The sequence below is a fragment of the Microtus pennsylvanicus genome, chromosome 13 (assembly GCF_037038515.1).
Source record: "Microtus pennsylvanicus isolate mMicPen1 chromosome 13, mMicPen1.hap1, whole genome shotgun sequence".
Taxonomy (NCBI): Eukaryota; Metazoa; Chordata; class Mammalia; order Rodentia; family Cricetidae; genus Microtus; species Microtus pennsylvanicus.
In genome coordinates, this window is record NC_134591.1 from 43,377,283 (window position 1) to 43,396,115 (window position 18,833).

The 18,833-nt window shown below is 41.6% G+C and overlaps 1 protein-coding gene across 4 annotated transcripts in view; it reads left to right on the forward strand.

Annotated features, from left to right (window-relative positions):
* Positions 1-16,019, forward strand: part of Ndc1 (NDC1 transmembrane nucleoporin) — a 50,994-nt gene extending 34,975 nt beyond the window's left edge. For all 4 annotated transcript variants that reach the window (XM_075945147.1, XM_075945148.1, XM_075945149.1 and 1 more), the window contains 2 exons: positions 10,336-10,496; positions 13,624-16,019. In XM_075945147.1, coding sequence (XP_075801262.1) covers positions 10,336-10,496; positions 13,624-13,687 — 225 coding nt within the window. In that variant the 3' untranslated portion in view covers positions 13,688-16,019. The remainder of the gene's footprint in view (positions 1-10,335; positions 10,497-13,623) is intronic.
* Positions 16,020-18,833: the final 2,814 nt, after the last annotated feature.

The following is an 18,833-nucleotide window of genomic DNA, read 5'->3' on the forward strand; positions in this document are numbered from 1 at the left end:
TTATTCCATTCACAGATCTTTTTATCTAACAGATACTTAACTATCTAGGAATTACCATGGAATGACATACAGAGTAGAAAAGACACACATGATTCTTTTTCAACAGAAGCTTGCAGGCTAAAACAGCCACACCAAGAACTGATTACTGAAGTTGGGGGGTGGTGGGACACCTTTAATCTCAGTATTCAGGAGGCAGAGCCAGGTAGATCTCTCTTTCTGTGAGTTTGAGGCCAGCCTGGTCTACAGAGCAAATTCCAGGACAGTCAGGGAGGGCTACACAGACTAATCCTGTCTTGAAAACCAAAACAAAAACAAACAAATAAAAACAACAGCAAAACCTAGTTATTGTTATAAGGATTCTATTCATAGAAATGCAGAATGGTGACAGAATGTAACTAAGATGGGGGGGGTCTTACGTTTGAGTATGTGTATTTATACATGCTTGCATATGTGCCTGTATGATGCAGGTCAGAAGACAATTTGCAGGAGTTGTTTTTCTGCTACCATATGGGTCCCAGGTGCCAAATTAAGTTCAACAAGGTTGATAGCAAGTACCTTAACCCATTGATCCATCTTGCTGTCCCTAAACTAAGATAGTTTTGGAAATGAGGCATAGAAATGAATTTAAGGGGCTAGAGAGGTAGCTCAGCAGTTAAGAGCACTGGCTGTTCTTCCAGAGGACCCAGGTTCAGTTCCTAGTACCCACATGGCAGCTCACAACTGTCTGTAATTCCAGTTCCAGGGGATCTGACTTCTTTACACCAATGCACATAAAATAAAGTAAAATTACTTAAAAAAAAAAAGAAAAGAAAAAGGAAAAGAAAGAAAAAGAAATGGATTAAAGTGGCCAATGGCTTCCTTCAAGACAAAGAAGTTGGGAAGAAATAAAGGTGGAAAAATATACGTTCTTGCAGGCCAGAGCTTTAAGTTTGAAGGTATATTATGTTAATTTTCTTATTACTGTGACTCTGACAAACAGCGACTTAAAGGGAGGAAGGGGTTGCTTGGGTTCAGAGGCACACAGTCCGTCTTGGCAAAGAAGGCATGGTGGTGGGAGCAGCTTTGCCCATGGTACAAACCAAAAAGCAAAAGAGCCCGCCAGTGGTCATTTGTTAGTCGCTTTGTCCTCTTTATTTAGTCTGAACATGACTGTGTCCCTGGGATGGTGCCACCCACATTCAAGGCAAGTCATCCTTCCTCAGTTAAACCTCTGGAAATCCCTCCCAGATACACACACAGAGGTGTGTCACCTAGGTGATCCTTAATCCAATCAAGTTGACAGTGGAAATGTCAGTTTCATAAAGGCCCAGAGAGTTTTCACCAGTAGGGTGTATATCTCATTTCTCTAGGATCTTATGCAGTTTGTCCTAACTTGTGTGTAATACTCCAAAAAGAAATGCTTTATGAAAATGTTTGTAACAGCTTGGGAAGTTGAAACAGGGCTTGTTTTGCACGACTGAATTCCTCTTGAAAGACATATTGCTATGATTTATTCAATCAAGATCATACCCAGTAAGTGGTTGAGTCAGAATTGGCAGCTGGGCTTAGGACTCAACATATCAGATTCCCTCTTGAAGGCTTGGCAGAGGTATACATTTCTTCACTTCCTTTCTTAAGACAAGTGCCAGAGTGTCAGATCTGGACTCAAACATAGTTGGGTTTTATTGGAAAAGATGTTTTTTGCATTTCTTTGCATTTAAGATTGCATTATCTGGGTGGGAGTGGTGTACACCTTTAATCCCAGCACTTGGGAAGCAGAGGCAGGGGAATCTCTTGAGTTCTAGGATAGTCTACAGAATGAGTTCCAGGATAGCCAGGCTATACAGAGAAACTCTTGTCTCAGGAAAACAAAACCAAAGACAAGACTGCATTAATAATTAGAGGTTCCAAATCCATGTTAGAAATTAGGAAATATATAAAGGATGCATTTTAGGACTGGTGTATCCCAGGGTACATATCTGGATGATGTGAGTAGTTCCCGAGGTGTGGACGGTGAAATGGACCACCCCTGCATAGGGCTCAGCCACTCAGTTTGTGCCCACCACTGTGCTGTCATCACTCCACTGCTGGAGGACAGGGCTCTCTGTGGAAAAGAGCTTTGAATTAAAAGGAACATTTTTCTCTAAATTCCCAAGAACCTTTGTTAGTGAGTGCTATAAGGAAGTAGTCTAGGAGACACAGCATGGGACAGCTCCACATTCGTATCCAGAGTTCACTGCTTTTTGAGATCAGTGCCTTGTTCATGTCAGTTCTCACTTCTGAAATGCTTGGTACTGAAAGGGTTTCAGGTTCTGGAGGGGAAATAGTTCAGTCAGTAAAGTGCTTCTCACACAAGTGTGAGCGTGTGAACTTGATCCTCAGCCACCACAGAACAGCCAGTGGTGCTTTTTAGTTCAAAGATGACATCCTGGGGCTCACTGGTCAGCCTAACTCCACTCGAGAGCTCCCCCACCCCATGAAACAAGGTAGACAGTGGCTGAGGAATGCCGCCTGAGGTTGAGATTTTCAGATTTCAGAATATTTGGATAGACTTTAGTGGTTGAGGGTCTCTAATCTGAAATAGCCCCAAATCCATTTTGGAGCATTTCAGGATTTCAAAATATTTTGGACTTCTAAATTTTAGATTGTGATATTCCTATTTCTGTACTTTACATAATCATGAGGATTATTAGAAATAACTATAAAGGGTCTAGAATGGTTTATTGAGGAGCTGAGAGTATGGTAAGTAGCAGGTGCTTTTGGTGTGAGCATAGCTTGTTAACTGCTATAGCACATTGTTATTTGAGATGACGCTTTTGAAGCACTCCCTCAGATGCTGGTACACAGTAATTGTAGTCATATTTTAGCCAAGTCAGTACTAAGAGTGCTTTTCAGCCAAAGGCCCTTTTGTCCTCTTGGAGACATTTAGCTCATGTACAACCGTGTGGAAATTAAATGGGCAGTTACTTTCAAAATAGTCCTTAGGCCCAAAGTGTAAGCAGCTTTAAACTTTTCTCTAAGGATGTTGTTCTAGGTGTTACTGCTCACTCTTCTTCATCAGAGATACTCGTAGTCATCTGAGTGGAGAGCAAGGACCACGTTCAGTGCATAGAAGACGTACTCAGTGGATGCTCATGCGAGTCACGGCTGACGAGAGTTTAGTTCTAACTGTAGGTAGCGCGTTGGTTGTTGTGAACCACAGTTGTCTGTGCTGAACCTGCTGCTAAGCCACCTTCATACATTTGACTAGTCGCTCCTCACCACGTTCTTCATTGTTCTAGCCCTCCTTAGTCACTTGAGCTTTTATCTATTTAGTAGTTTAAGTCATTCCTTTTAGCTAATTACTTAAAGAAAACATACCTATTGTTAAAAGGAGGAATCTAGTTTGACTTCCCATAGGTAGAATACAGGTCTAAGATACTATGGTATCCCAAGCCATATTATATATTTTAGAATTCAGATTAAGAATTCTTTTTTTTTAATCATTATTTTTATTTTATGTGCATTGGTGATTTGCCTGCATGTATGTCTGTATAGAATCTCCTGGAGCTGGAGTTTCAGACAGTTGTGAGCTGCTGTGTTGATTCTGTGAATCAAGCTCTGCTCATCTCTCCGGCTTCTAAAATTCCTTTGAAGTGTGCCATTTTAGGGTTAAACATACTATATTACCTTCCTTACAGTGTCTGAGGTAGATCCCCTAAGAAAAAAACTAAGTGGTTTTTCCTCCCATGAAGTAGCTGAGCACGTGTAGTGGGTGGGGTGTGGAATGAGGACTATAAATAACCTGCGTCAGCTCGGGTCAGGGTTTTCTGCCACATGAGGTAAGTTCAGGTCAGTTTCTGCCACCAAAGGAGTGGTAAAAGATTTTAGTTTTCAGGGTTGCTTGTTTGTTTGTTTGTTTGTTTCTTTCTTTCTTTGGGATTGTGGTTTGTAGTCTGGTTTTCTATGCTTTGTGTTTAAAAACCACCTATGAGTGAGTACATGTGATAATTGTCTTTCTGTGTCTGGGTTACCTCACTCAAATTATGTTTTCTAGCTCCATCCATTTTCCTGCAAAATTCAAGCTGTCGATGTTTTTTTCTGCTCTGTAGTACTCCATTGTGTAAATGTACCACATTTTTCTTATCCATTCTTTGACCGAGGGGCATTTAGGTTGTTCCCAGGTTCTGGCTATGACAAACAATTTGCTATGAACATAGTTGAGCACATGTCCTTGTGGCACAATTGAGCATCCTTTGGATATAAACCCAAAAGTGGTATTACTGGGTCTTGAGGAAAGTTATTTCCTAATTTTCTGAGAAATCGCCATACTTATAGCCAAAGGGGCTGTACCAATTTGCACTCCCACCAGCAATGCAGGAGTGTTCCCTTTTCCCCACAGCCTCCAGCATAAGTTGCCATCAGTGTTTTTGATTTTGGCCATTCTTACAGGTGTAAGATGGAATCTCATAGTTGTTTTGATTTGCATTTCTTTGATGACTAAGGATGTTGAGCATTTCCTTAAGTGTCTTTCAGCCCTTTTAGATTCCTCTGTTGGGGGTTCTCTATTTAGGTCTGTATCCCATTTTTTAAATTGGATTATTTATTGTTTTGATGACCAATTTCTTGAGTTCTTTGTATATTTTGGAGATCAGCTCTCTATCCGATGTGGGTTTGGTGAAGATCTTTTTCCCATTCTGTAGGTTGCCATTTTGTCTTGTTGACTGTGTCCTTTGCTTTACAGAAGCTTTTCAGTTTCAGGAGATCCCATTTGTTAATTGTTTTTCTCAGTGTCTGGGCTACTGGGGTTATATTTAGGAAGTGGTCTCCTGTGCCAATGCATTCAAGTGTACTTCCCACTTTCTCTTCTATGAGGTTCAGTGTGGTTGGCTTTATGTTGAGGTCCTTGATCCATTTGGATATGAATTTTGTGCATGGTGATAGATATGGGTCTTATTTTCATTCTTCTGCGTGTTGATATCCAGTTATGCTAGCACCATTTGTTGAATATGCTTTTTTTCCCATGGCTTTTACAAAGTTCTTTAGCTGAGTGTGCTGTGCATCCCTTTAGTCCCATCACATGGGAGGAAGAGGCAGGCAGGGTCTAGATAGCAAGTTCCAGCATAGCCAGTATCACATGTCTCACAAACAAACAAAAAGCCCCAAATTTTTAGAGTTTTTTTTTTTTAATGTGTATGAATGTTTTACCTACATGAGTATCTGAGCACCATGTAGGCCAGAAGAGGACACTGGAGCACCTAGAATTGGGGTAACAGGTGATTGTGAGCTGCTATGCCGTGCTGAGAACCAACCTCAGTCCTCTCCAAGAACAGCTAGTGTTTGTAATTGCTGAGCCATCTCTCTTATCCTGAATAAAGAATTTTCTTTCTTTTCAGAAACAGCAGCCAAAACCTTGTGTTGGGAATGGCAGAGGATAGTGCCACTCTATTGCAGCAGTTACTTAGACAGACCAGAGAGTGCAGAGCCAGGCAGGAGTAGCTCATCTCTGTAAGGTTACATTTGCTAGTAGTTACATAAACAGGCTGTAGTTGTTAATAATGGAAACGAGTGTTAATTTATTTTACTTAGCTCAGTCATTTTATTGTAATCAGGATAAATTTGCTTTTGTGTGGGTTTTTTATTATTTATTTCGGTTTTTTGAGACAGGGTTTCTTTGTGTCATAGCTCTGGCTGTCCTGGAACTCGATTTGTAGATCAGGTTGGCCTTGAACTCACAGAGATCTGCGTGTCTCTGCCTCCTGAATGCTGGGATTACAGATGTGTGGCACAACTCTCTGGCAGGTATTTTGTGTTCTTTTTTTTCCACACTTCCTTTGGAAATCTCATGTGTTGCTCACGGTACAGCTTATCTCAATTTCGTGCTGTCACAGCCAAGTTCTCGGCAGCTATGGCTGACTAGTGGCTGTTGGGTTTGGCAGCATGGCTCTGAAATCTCATGGTTTTGATGACACTGATCTTACACGAATTGGAAAGCAGGCATGCAGGTGCAGCCTGTAATCTTACCACTTGGGCAGCTGATGCAGGAGAAATGCTGGTTTGAGGCCAGCCAGCACCGCTCATGAGCTACGGATGGGCTTCCGAAGCATAGAAAGACCCTCTCCAGAAATGACAGACAGGTCTGGGGAGATGGCTCAGTGGGTAAAGCACTTGCTGTGTAAGCATGTGGGCCTGGTTCAGATCCTTAGAGCCCGTGTAAAGCTGAGCACAGTAGTGCACATCACTTTCTTCATTATTACTAAGAAATGATTCTGTGTGTATGGGTGTTTTGCCTGCATCTATGTCTATATACCATTTGTATACTTGGTGTCTGCAGAAGCCAGAAGCGGTTGTTAGCTCCTGGAACTGGAGGTTATGAACTGCTGTATGGGTGTGGAATTATACATTGGTCCTGGAAGAGCAACTAGTGCTGCTGAGCTATCTCTCCAGCCTCAGTCTGCATCTTTAATCTCAGTCTGATTATGAGAAGATGGGAGGCAGGGACAGGAACATTCCTGAAAGTCCCTTGGCCATCTGACTTAGCATTTGCAGTAACAACTGTCTTAAGGTGGAAGGTGTGGTCTGACACCTGAGGCTGTCCTCTGACCTGCACAAGTACACCATGTCATATGTGTCATTTTTATACATGAAAAAGACTTCAGACAGAATGGTGTTCTCTCTCTCTCTCTCTCTCTCTCTCTCTCTCTCTCTCTCTCTCTCTGTGTGTGTGTGTGTGTGAGTGAGTGAGTGAGTGAGTGAGTGAGTGAGTGAGTGAGTGAGTGATATGTTTACACTGTAGAGGCCAGAGGATATCCTCAACTTTCTTTTTGATACGGGTTCTTTGTTGGCATGAATGACCATTGAGTTCCAGGAGTCCACCTGTCTTCACAATTATAAGCTTGTGTCACTATTCCTGGCTCTAGAACAATTTATATTTTAAGAAATTTATTGCACTTTTTGTGTACGTATATGAGGTGTCTATGCCACTTTAACCATGTGGGTCCTGAGAACTGCACTCATTCATCAGCCTTGGTTTTAAGTTCTTTTACCTGCTGGACTATATTGTGAGCTCTAGAATAGTTTTTGTTTTCATCTTATTTTATTTTTGAGACAGGGTTTCTCTGTAGCTTTGGAGCCTATCCTGGAACTCACTCTTTATACCAGGCTGGTGTCGAATTCACGGAGATCTGCCTGCCTCTGCTTTCTGAGGGCTGGTATTAAAGGCGTGCGCCATCACCACCTGGCAAGAACAATATATTTTTAAGAAAAATGGAGAATATATATGGTAGTCTCACTAGCGAGTCACTCAACAGGAAGAACATCCCATAATATTTTTTTCTGGTCTTACAATATTTTATAAAGTAGTCGTCTGTTCTGCAAAGACGATACATGGTAGTTTTCCTTCATCTTATATAATATTTGTGTACCAAACTTAACATAATTTGCAAGAGCCTAGCAAATAATACAGTTGTTCAGATAAGAAAAGGGGCGATCATGAGGTGATTGCAGTCCTTGTATGGGTCTTGTGGGTTTGTATTTATAAACCTCACAGTGAAGTTGTTTGTAATTATATTGCAAAGGAAATGTCTGTGATGTCTTCAAGATTCTGAAATTGAACTATAAGTGTATTTTGATCTACAAACACAACAGCTAGAACTATTTGATGCACTTGGTCCTATTAGGGATATGCTTTAGATTTTATTTTATTTTTTTTTTAAATTTATTTATTTATTAAGGATTTCTGCCTCCTCCCCTATGCTTTAGATTTTAAATCAGCACTTACGGGATTTTTTTCTTCTCCTTCTCTCTGTCTCTGTCTCTGTCTCTCTCTGCCCCCGTTCTCCCTTCCCCCTTCATAGCCCCCTGAATAAATATTCAACCTCACCCTGAAAAAAAAAATCGGCACTTACGGACAAGATTTTGCATGGCCGCTGTTGGGCAGCTAATCGCCTACAGAGGGTATTTCCCATTTCAGGTGCATCTTATCTTACATCCTGAAAAATGAGCCAGGTGTGTGAGCCCAGGCCTTAGAAAGCGGCAAACAAGAGGCAGAAGTGGGTGATCTCTGAGTTCAAGGCCAACTCGGTCTACACAGCAAGTTCCAGGACTGTCAGGATTGTATAGTAGCACCCTGAATTGTTTTTGCTTTTAGGCTAAAACTGTAAAATATGGGATAAAAATTGAGTTTGCTACCTCTATATTCTGACTTAGTTTGCATAGTTATTTCACATTATCATGTCATTCTTCTGTTGGTGTATTAAAGGCTTGTGTGTGCCTGTGCGTGTGTGCGTGTGCAAGTGCCTGCACATACATGCTTACGTGTGTATGGTACTAGGAATGGAATCCAGGAGGTGATGTAACTAGACTATAAAAGTCACAAGTTCAGTGGATCCAGGTTGTAAAGGATGATGGCTGTTTTTTCTTGGTATAACAGCATGAAATCAAGTGTGTGAGGAAATTACAATGAGAATAACCTCTCCATTATAACTCAGTGTTATTTAATATTGCTCAAGTGTTTCTCTGAACACCACCTCCCATGCTGCCTAAAAGTATTTGAACTATGCCCAGTCTTAGGAAATAGTTCTTATAAGTTACCATTGTGAAAGAACAAATGATTGGGCTTGAAGTTACCAGGATACATTCAACATGTGCATTAAATTTTGTTCCTTTTCCAAAATCCTAGGGTATGGTAAAAGAGTTGTTAAAATACATAATCCATAAGCAGTGGCGGGATCAATAGCAGCTCAGTTTGTGGAGCTGGAAAGCAGATGTTGATAGGTGTAGCAGACCCCAGAGGCGGGTCCTAAGTTGGCAGTGGGAAGGGCTCTTGTTACCTTTGCAACCAAGGTCAGGCACCCAAAGGAGGTTCAGAAACCAACCAGTTAGGACCTAGGTTCTCTGCTGCTATTTGCTCCTTCCCCACCCCAGCCTGATGGTCATCCTCTAGAGGCCAGAAGTGGGCCTGGACTGTGCACAAGGTGAGTTCCACTGAACATTGGGGCCCAGCCCTTCACACAGGATAGTAGACGACTGTTCTCGGGGTGATCTAGGGATAAAGACTTGAGATGACTGAGTCTGGCGTTCACCTCAGAGTCCATGCTGATCACCTTCCAGGAAGCCTGTCAGCTCCGGGAAGCTTTAGTCAGCTCCTTGGGAAGTTCCACTTGCACTCAGGAGCCAAACAGCTCCAGCTTTCTGAGGAGAGGCTCTAATATGGCTGATAGAGACCAAGGGAAGAAAGTATTAAAAAAAAAACCAACAAAAACCAAAGAACTGTCATCAGCATCCACAAAAATAAGGGATAGCATATCCTTGAGCAAAAATAGGGTGCTAAAATAAGAAAGAACAACAAGATGACATACAAGGGCTCTTGAAATTCAAAACACAATGGCTGGGGTTACTTCAGTCCTGGTGATTGTCTGTGGCTGTGAGTACCGGCCCATGACATCCTCCTCACCGTAGGCTAACATCCTTCAGCTGTGCTTCTCTCTCCTCTTACTGTAATAACTGCTATCTTAAAATTATATTATTTGGGCTGGAGAAATGAGGCAGTTAAGAGCACTGACTGTTCTTCCAGGGGACCAGATTTAATTCCCAGCATCCAAATGCAGCTAACAACTGTAACTCCAGGATCCAACAAGCTCACACAGACAAAATATGGGCAAAACATAAAATAAGTATAAAATAAAATAAATGCACATAAAATAAAAATAAATTTTAAAAATTAAATTATTTGCTCTTGGCCTCTCAAAGACTTTACGCTTTCATTTTTTAATTGTATCAACCATAAATAAAATGAGTTTCACTGTGTACGCTCTCTTGTCCCATGTACTACTACTGCTCACTGGCGCTCATCCTCTAGAACTGTAAAACCTAATTTAGAATTAAAAAGAAAGAGAAAAGTAGCATAGTCATGGCTTTCTTCTGGTCCTTTTTGCTGAGATCAGGATTAAAGCCATCCCCTGTCACCAGTGATAAGCAGAGTATGGGGTCTTGCAACTTCGCTGGGCCCTGGAAACCTGAGATGTCCTGGACAGCTGTTTTCAAAGTGTTGTGACTGATTCACTGAAGAACATACATGACTTTGTAGATGTGTACATTATCTATAATAAAAATTTTGTTAGACTGACTTAACTTTTAAAATTTTTATTCACTCATTCATTTATTTATTACATTTATATGTGTGAACAGGGCATGAGGAAGTCAGAGGGCAGCTTGTAGTAGTCATTTCTCTCCTGTGTGGGTCCTGGGGAGTGATCTCCAGTGAGCCTAGGTCATGCAGCTTTACAGCAAGTGCCTTTACCCACTGCGACATCTCAAGGCTCGCCTACCCTGGCTTTCACAATGATCTGAACTGTGTTTTCTTTCTTCCTGGTCTAGGCTGTCGACAAGTACTTCAAGCTGCCTCATGCTTCTAGTAAACCACCCCGAATTTCAGGAAGCCTTGTGGACTCCTCCTACAAAACATTAAGATTTGCCTTCAGGGCCTCACTGAAAACTGCTATCTACCGCATAGCCACAACGTTTGGTGACCATCTGAAGTAAGTTTACCCATCTGATCCACACTGATGGCTTATCTCAGGAGTTCTGAGAGCTGGCTACAAGAAGGCTTGCGGATTGAAAGTTTTCTTATAGGTTTTTGATGGTTCTCTGAGAGTAGAGCTTACATATAGACTTGGTATTTGTGTTTAAAATTTTTGTTTATGATTATCTTTGGGAATGTCTTTCAAATGATAGAAAGTTGTAAAAGCAACAAATACATATATATATATATATATGAATCAAATCAAATATATGAATGATATATTTGATACATTTAAGTTACCAAAAGATACTTAAAGGAGAAAAAAAATACTGAGTGCCTTTCCAGAAAGCATATTAAAAATAATTCTCTTTTTACATTTTGGTCAGGAAACTAAGACTTGGGTAGTTGGGTGAGCAGAATATTCCATAAATGAGGCTGTGGCACTTTGTGAATCATGCTGGAAAAACACCGGCAGATCACAACACCTTCAGAAACTGAACCAGAGAGAAACCACAAATGCCAGACCTGTTTATAGTTAGTTTTCATTGATGTTTACTGCTTCGCTCTCATGAAATGCTCTAGCTGGACAGGATGAAGGATACTGGTTTCCTAACTAAGCCGTGTTTATTGTAATTAGTTCTAGAGGGCATGAGAGGTTGTCCCACCTTTCTGTATGCAGTCAGTAACAGAATACTGTATACCGCCTGCTTTGGTTTTCTTTTGCTTCCACGGCACAAGGCAGTAGCAGTAGCAAATATTCCTGGCACACGTTGGTTCTGTGTAAGAATAGAAAAGAACTGTAAATGACCCTGTATCATTGAGACGTTTATTTGTTTAAAAGCAAACAAAAATTATGTATTAACTTCCATACCTTTGCTGTCCAATATGATGGCATGGATTGTAGCTTTTTGTTTCTTTTCTAAACAGTTTTGTGAGGGACAGGGGTTATCCTAATTACATGGGTGTGTCAGCGGAGGCACAGAACAGTTACGTCTTGTCAGATAGCACAGTTATACCAGAACGTGAATCTGCCCTCTTTCCATTTACAGCACTAGTCTGCCTCTAGGATGTGAGCTGGCATATAGGATGTGCTCCCAATGTCCTCACTGGTGATAGAAGATGAGTAGGTGTGTGTGTGTGTGTGTGTGTGTGTGTGTGTGTGTGTGTGTGTGTGTCTACTGACAGCCAAAGTGGACACACAGGGCTGAAGTTCTGTTTTTCTCTTTCCTCTGAGGAAAGCTATATTTTATGTCACTGACACCGATGAGCAAAGTCAGGACAGAGCCGAACAATAGGAAGAGTCTTAGCTCTGGAGTTGCGAAAACATGTGGGTTTATGTCTGGTTACAGGATTGCTGTCTGTCGTTGTGGGGAAGTTCCTGAAGCAGGTTAGCCAAGGTTGGGTCATCCAGATAGCCAGTTATAGAGCCAGCATTCAGACCAGATCTTGCTAACTCTGGTTCTAGCTGCAGTGTCTGCACTCTTAACTAGAGAGTCATGTGGTCCCTGTAGATGAACCGGTAGATGGTATTAGGCTCCCGACTTTGCTTTGCTTTTTTGTTGATAGAGGAAAAAAATGGGATCATTTATCTATGTAAAGCCCAGCATCAATATGTGTTATGCCTGTGTAATTACCTGTGTGAGTTCACCCAGAGCTCTGCCCTGAGAACCAGATACAGATGAGGGAAGCTGGGTTTTTGAGATAGGGTCTCTCTATGTAGCCCTGTCTGTCCTGGAGCTTGCTATGTAGGCCTGGCCAGCCTCCAACTCAAAGCTCTGCCTGCTTCTGCCTCCTGATTTCAGGGGTCACAGATGTGAGCCACTGTAGCCAGCTCCATTGTCTCATAATTAGGCAAATTTGGTTCACTTCCAGCTTATAGCATCAAAATGTACTTGAGTGGCAGAGCTTAGAACAACTCTACCTTCTAGTGGAGGGAGAGTTAAGGGGCAAGATGTTGGTTAGTTAGTGACAGCCACCTCATGAGTACCTCCCTAGGTGGCATTTTTCACAGTGAAGTGGCTTTATTGGAGTTTCTTTGGGGATCAGGAAGCAGAGATGATAAAGAGGCATTGTAGGATAATATGTAGCAAAGGCATTAAAACAGGACTTCTTTGGTACTGAAAAGGTTGATCTTCAGGTGTCTGGAATCTTAATGAAAAATTAGAAGCTGGGCGGTTGTGGTGATGGGCACACTCCTTTAATCCCAGCACCCAGGAGGCAGAGGCAGGTGAATATCTGTGAGTTCAAGGACAGCCTGGTCAATAAGAGCTAGTACCAGAACAGGTCCCAAAGCTACAGAGAAACCCTATCACTCTGTCTCGACTCCCCCCCCCCAAAAAAAAAGCTAGAAAACCACTGGTCGTGGCAGTACACACCTTTAATTCATGAGGGAGAAGCAGGCGGATCTCTGAGTTTGGGGCCAGCCTGGTCTACAGTGCGAGTTCCAGGACAGCCAGAGCTGTTACACAGAGAAACTCTGTTTCAAAACAACAAGAAAAAAACTAGAAAAATCAACATTTTTGTTATATTCAATTTTTGTTCAAAAGTTTACAAAGAAGTTGTGTACTAGTTGTAGGTTGTATTTGCCTGCAATCTGCCAAGATAACATGCTTTTGTGAGGGAGAACTGAGTCCCCATTCATAACATAGTGTATGTTCAAAGGGAGAAATAAATCCAAGCCACCAAGCTGTTACCTTTGAAAACGATTAATGGAATCTATTGTGTTTTAACCAAACATTTTAGTTTAAAGGATTTTATATTAAAGGCAATTCAAATACTCCACAATTCAAAGATAATGTTTGAATCTGGTTTGAATAAAATAATAAAATCCAGAAAATCTACTGCAGGGCCTGGAACTCTGCACAGCAGGTTCCATAGTAGAGCAGGTTAGAGCGATGCCTGCACTTGTCAGTCTGAATTTGCTCTGGTCTTTCAGACGGTAGAAACATGCCATTGCCCGATGCAAGCCCTTGCCTTCATTAGATTGAAAAAGGTTTTCATCCAGCCTTTTCAGAAGTACTAAATAAGTGAAGATTTCTATTCATTTTTAATTGTTTTGAAAAATATTGACTCTGTGCTCTGTGGTTCACTTAATATGCTTAATGTAAAATAAAGCTTATGCTTTGCATTTATGTTTCATTTAGTGCTGTGCAAGCATCTGCAGAACATCAGAAAAGACTTCAACAGTTCTTGGAGTTCAAAGAATAGTTAAGTAATATAAACTGTGTTCATTACCCTGCTGATACAACTACAGATGGGACAGTAAATGTTCAGCATTCTTGGATCAGAAGAAAATGGACTAATTAGATGCTTCCTTTGTCGTGGTGCTTGCTTTGAAAACTATACTTTAATGGGAGAAATCATGGAAAGAAATTCTTAGCAGAATAACCGAAAACTGCCTTTTCTGTACCAAATGCTTTTTGTGTGTGTGGTATAATAAAATCTTTATTCAGTTTTACAGGAGCATCTATGGCAGCCGAGCTGTCTCTCGCTCATATAACTTGATAATAATTACTCACTTTTTTTTAGAATTAACTTTTGAAAAGAGTGGAGCCAGCTCAGAAGTTAAAGTAGGGTGACTTGATACAGTCTTTCCTAATCGCTTTAAGAGTTTAGCTCTTTGTAAACTCAAAATACGTAAACTTAAGATTAGTTTGTTTACTAAAGGATAAAAATGGTAACAGTGGAGAAAAATTCACAGTAAAAATATTGTCTACAGGACATGTTTTGTTAATCTGTTAGGTTGTGTTTTTGTTTCCAGGGACAAATTAAATTTGCATGATTGTCCAAAAAGAGTCTCAATTTACAGATGCTAACTCTATATAAAGGAATGTGGAAAAATCGAGTTCTTAAGTTACACGATTAAACATTCACATTTGGTTTTTGAGAAATAATTGAGCAACATCTATGAATTCATTTGTTTTATGCTAGTAAACGATGAGAATATGGGCATTTTCCAGCCAGTTTTGCTTTCTTTTTTGAAACACCGTTAGACAATTGGCAGAGGTTTTCAAATGAGGGAAAAGGTTTTGTAAGAAGATCTTGGAAACTTCTCATTCCCCTACTGTTTGTCTTTACCAGATCAAATTATGTTGTAAGTCTAGTCTGTCTTCATACAGGGAGCAGCCTCAGCCGTGTTAACTGGCTAATTAAAATATAATAGGACAATCTTTAAAGCCAGAAACTCACAGTCCTCAAGTAACGAGTGAAGCCAGTATGTCCGAGGCACACTGTACTCAGGAGCGTGTATGTCCCAAATGTGCATGTGCTCATTTTATGACTTATTAGATCATTTCTTTGGAGATAAAACATTGGAGGTCCTGCTGGTAGATATTCACTGGACTAGCTTTGGACTAAATCCTCCTTCATAAATCAAATCCTTTCCTCTTATCTTTTCCCTCTAGTGTCCCCAAAAGATTTCCTTTAAAGTCAGCACTGTATTGTGTATGAATCTGAAATGTGATATGTATGCCTAGCCTTTGTCACTGACGTATTATGTCGTTATGGTAGTGTATTTTAACTCCAAAACTTGTCACCCCTTCAAACAGCACACGGCAAATTATAAATGAACCCTGCTAGGCTTAAAAGTCTCCTTATGGAACAATTCCCCAATTGTCAGGTTTTGGGGTTTTTTAAGTATCCTTCGACCTTGTGTATGAAGTTGCTTCATGCTTTTTTCAGTGTGAAAGTTGGATTTCCAGTGTGTTAGTTTCTTAGAGATGACCAGAGAAGCATGGCTAGATAATGGGGAACTGTTGTGTTCTGTGAATTAAAGCCATAAGCTTCTTATATTCCCTGACTGCCTCTGACGGCAGCATTTCAGGAGACAAGCCCTTAATCTTCTGTTTCCATAAAGAACCGTGGCATGTAACTCACAGGAGAGAGCGATTCCTTTAAACTTTGACTTCTACAAAATGCCTGGTTCGGTTTAGGTTCTTCCCATTTCCACGTCTTCTGGGTGAAAGTGTATTTGATAGCAGTATGAATATTTCTGGATGTGCTTGATGTGTATGAGATAGAGACCACAACACTGCCCCTCCCTTCAGATCTGCATTGCATCTGGAAGGTGGCAGGGGCTCAGCCTTTTTCTCCATTCTCTGTTGGTGGGCAAGGGTATTCTTAAAAGGCACCTTCTTCCTGCACAAAGGAGGACCTGAGGGAGGCCGAGAGGAGAGAATCATTTCCTTTGGTGAAGTTGCTTCCTGATGACAAGTCTACTGATGTGATGGCCTGAAAAATCAGTCTTTGAAAACCTTCCTCTGGCTGTGAGTACAAACATGATTTTATCAGCACCTATGTTGGCGACTCTAATGGGACTTTGAGAGCCACAAAGCTGCTTTTGCCGAGTCGTGGGAAGCTTGTAGAATAAACCTTATACTGGAGAGTAGACATGGAGAAGGCACACTGGGATCCTGTGCTGGATTTCTTCATGAGTGTTTGTGTGTCTTCCTGTTACTATTTATGATAATCTGTTTATATCCTTTTGTATGTCATGGATACTGAATTGGTTGAAGAATAAAATGACAATTCTTAACTGAGACTGCTCATTGGAGTCTGAATCTCTGTGTGTTTCCTTAGCCATTGCAGGTTAGCCTCGGAGTTGTTGATATAAAACCTGCACAGGATTTAACTGGAGTAACCAGCTTTTGCTCTTAACCAGCTGGTCTGTTGGGTGATCTGCGTTTACTAGTACTTTCAAAGAGCCTGCATTCTGCGCGCGCTCTCTCTCTCCTTTTTTTGTCTTGGCTTTCTTACAGAACTAAACAAAGAGTGCAGGTGCTGAAAGCTGTCTCTTAACAGAGGTTTCTTCTCTTGCCAGAATAGTGTTTCTAAACAGACCGGATTCCCCAGTTAACAGTTCCTTCTGTCGGCTTTACTTAATTAGTTTGACCTTCACCTCTAGGGAGCTGGGCGGTAGGTGTCTTGCTCCTCCAACTCTCAATCATCTTTTAATCAAATCACTTTACATAGTCATCAGTTACTTTTTTATTTTTTTATTTTTTTTGGTTTTTTGAGACAGGGTTTCTCTGTGGTTTTGGAGCCTGTCCTGGAACTAGCTCTTGTAGACCAGGCTGGTCTCAAACTCACAGAGATCCGCCTGCCTCTGCCTCCCGAGTGCTGGGATTAAAGGCGTGCGCCACCACCGCCCGGCGAAATAAAAAATAAAAAAAAAATAAAATACATATTCATCAGTTACCAATCCAACTAGGATTAGCAAGTTGTTTATTACCATTCTAATTTTTATGACTTTTAGCCTAATTAAGTAGTTTGTAGACAGAGCCTTCTGTGTGGCCAGGGCCGGCCTCAAGCCATGGTAATTCACCTGCTTCAGCCTCCTCAGTGCCAGGTTCTGTACAGGTGTGTTTCATGCCTGGCCTCTGCCCTCATTTAAAAGTAAGCTGAGGCTACAGGAATGTGCCACTGTGCCCAGTGAGAACTTGCTGTCACAGCAGTTATGAGACTCTTACAACCGTTAGGAACTGATCCTTGTTCCCTTTACCTGACTTTTGCTTTTTGCAAATTTTTCTTTTTTCTTTTAAAATTTATTTGTGTGTGTGTCTGTGTGAGTATATGCCATGTGTACACAGATACCTGTGGAGGCCAGAAGAGGGCACTGGACCCCCTGGAGCTGGTGCTACAGGTGGCTGGGAGTTGAACTCAGGTCCTCTGAATGAGCAGCAAGCTCTTTAGAATGAGCTTTGACTTCCCACATAGTTTGTGTATGTCAGTATGATCCCTCACCTCTCTGCCACACACTGAATGTTTGGACATTCTTTTTTTGGGCCTAGTTGGTATTACATCAAGCTGAGCACAGATTTGCCTCCCCTTGGACACGAGATGCTCTACTCCTTCCCTGGTTTCCATCACTGCCCTCAGTACACTTTCACCTGCAGTCCTGAAACACAGGGAGAGTTCATTTGGATTGTCAGCCTCTCTTCCCGGAGCTTTTCATCTTTAAACATGGAGTGTCCTTAGGTGTCCTGGTGCTAGCCCACTCTGCTGGGTTTAAGCAGCTGTGCAGCTGCTACTTGTCAGTGGGTGCTCGTGTTCCATCTGGCTTGCACCCACAGCTTTTCCTGGATACTGTTGAGCTTTCCTCAGAAGTGATCCTGCTGGTAGCGTGGTTTGGGAAATCCTACGGGGTATCACTGACTGAGAAACAATTGGGAGGTGGCTTCTTGGTCACAAATCTTTACCTGGATGGCTTTTTGAAGTTATGTTGGCTCTTGATTTATTCTTTTGTCTCTGAATCCACTGGTTCCTTTCTCACAGTATCGTTGCTCTTAGTTACCAGACCGTTTCCACCCCAAATCAGCACAGGCTGGACAAGGCACAGAAAACATCAATGAGCCAAAGAATAGGTTGCATCTAGGCCCCCTGAAGAACTCGAACACTCAGTATCTCCATGTGGTTCTCTGCTTTCTTTTCTTTCCCTCCGACTGACTTTCTACTCCTGCTTCAGCTGCCCTCTAGCTCCTGAGTTTTCATGTAATGGAAACTGACCAGCTGTTTCTGAATGTCAGCCGAATTCCTGATGGAAAGAAATTGGTCCACGTGGATCAAGTGTCCAGTTATGCTTGAGGCCAGGTCATGCATTGCTAGCATGGCTTCTGAAAAGTCTATCTTTACTGATGAGAGCAAGGTGGAGGGTAGAAGTGGGTCCCTCAGGATAGGAGCCTCTCAGGATAGGAGACAAGATTTGGGGCTCAAGGCCTTCAAAATGGACTTTGTCCTTTTTCAAAAGGGCAACAAGACCTCTAGTTAAATTGAATTAAAATGATCTCTCCCAGTCCCTCCAGGTTCTAGCAGAAACTGTGACTGTCCTCTGGAGGAGAGCAGCTCCCTGCCACTGATTCCCACAAGCACCGGTTCAAAGAAACCAGACACAGGAAGATGGCAACTTTAGTGAGAACCAACAAAAGCAACAGGCGATCCATATAGATGCAGAGGGTTTCCCAATAGAGCTGTCAGACATACCAAAGTAATTAAGATTCCTCGGTGAAATTACAATTCAGTAGAGAACTGGAAACCATGTATATACACAGAATTCATGTAATTCATTTTTGTTTATACAAACAAGATTTGAAAAAGCCATAAAAATTCTGGAATAGAAAATTATCCTGAAAGGAGTTTATTAACCTAGTATTTTATATTCAGTTTTTGTTTGTTTGTTTTGAGACAAGTAGCTCAGGCTGGCCTCCAGCTTCTTGTCCGCTTGCCTCCACCACAGGCACCTGAAACCATGGTGGGTTTATGTCGTGCTAGGATTGAACCTAAGGCTTCGTGTGTGTTAGGCAAGTGCTCTACCAACCGAGCTACATCTCCAGGTCCCATATCCAGCATTTGTCTTCAA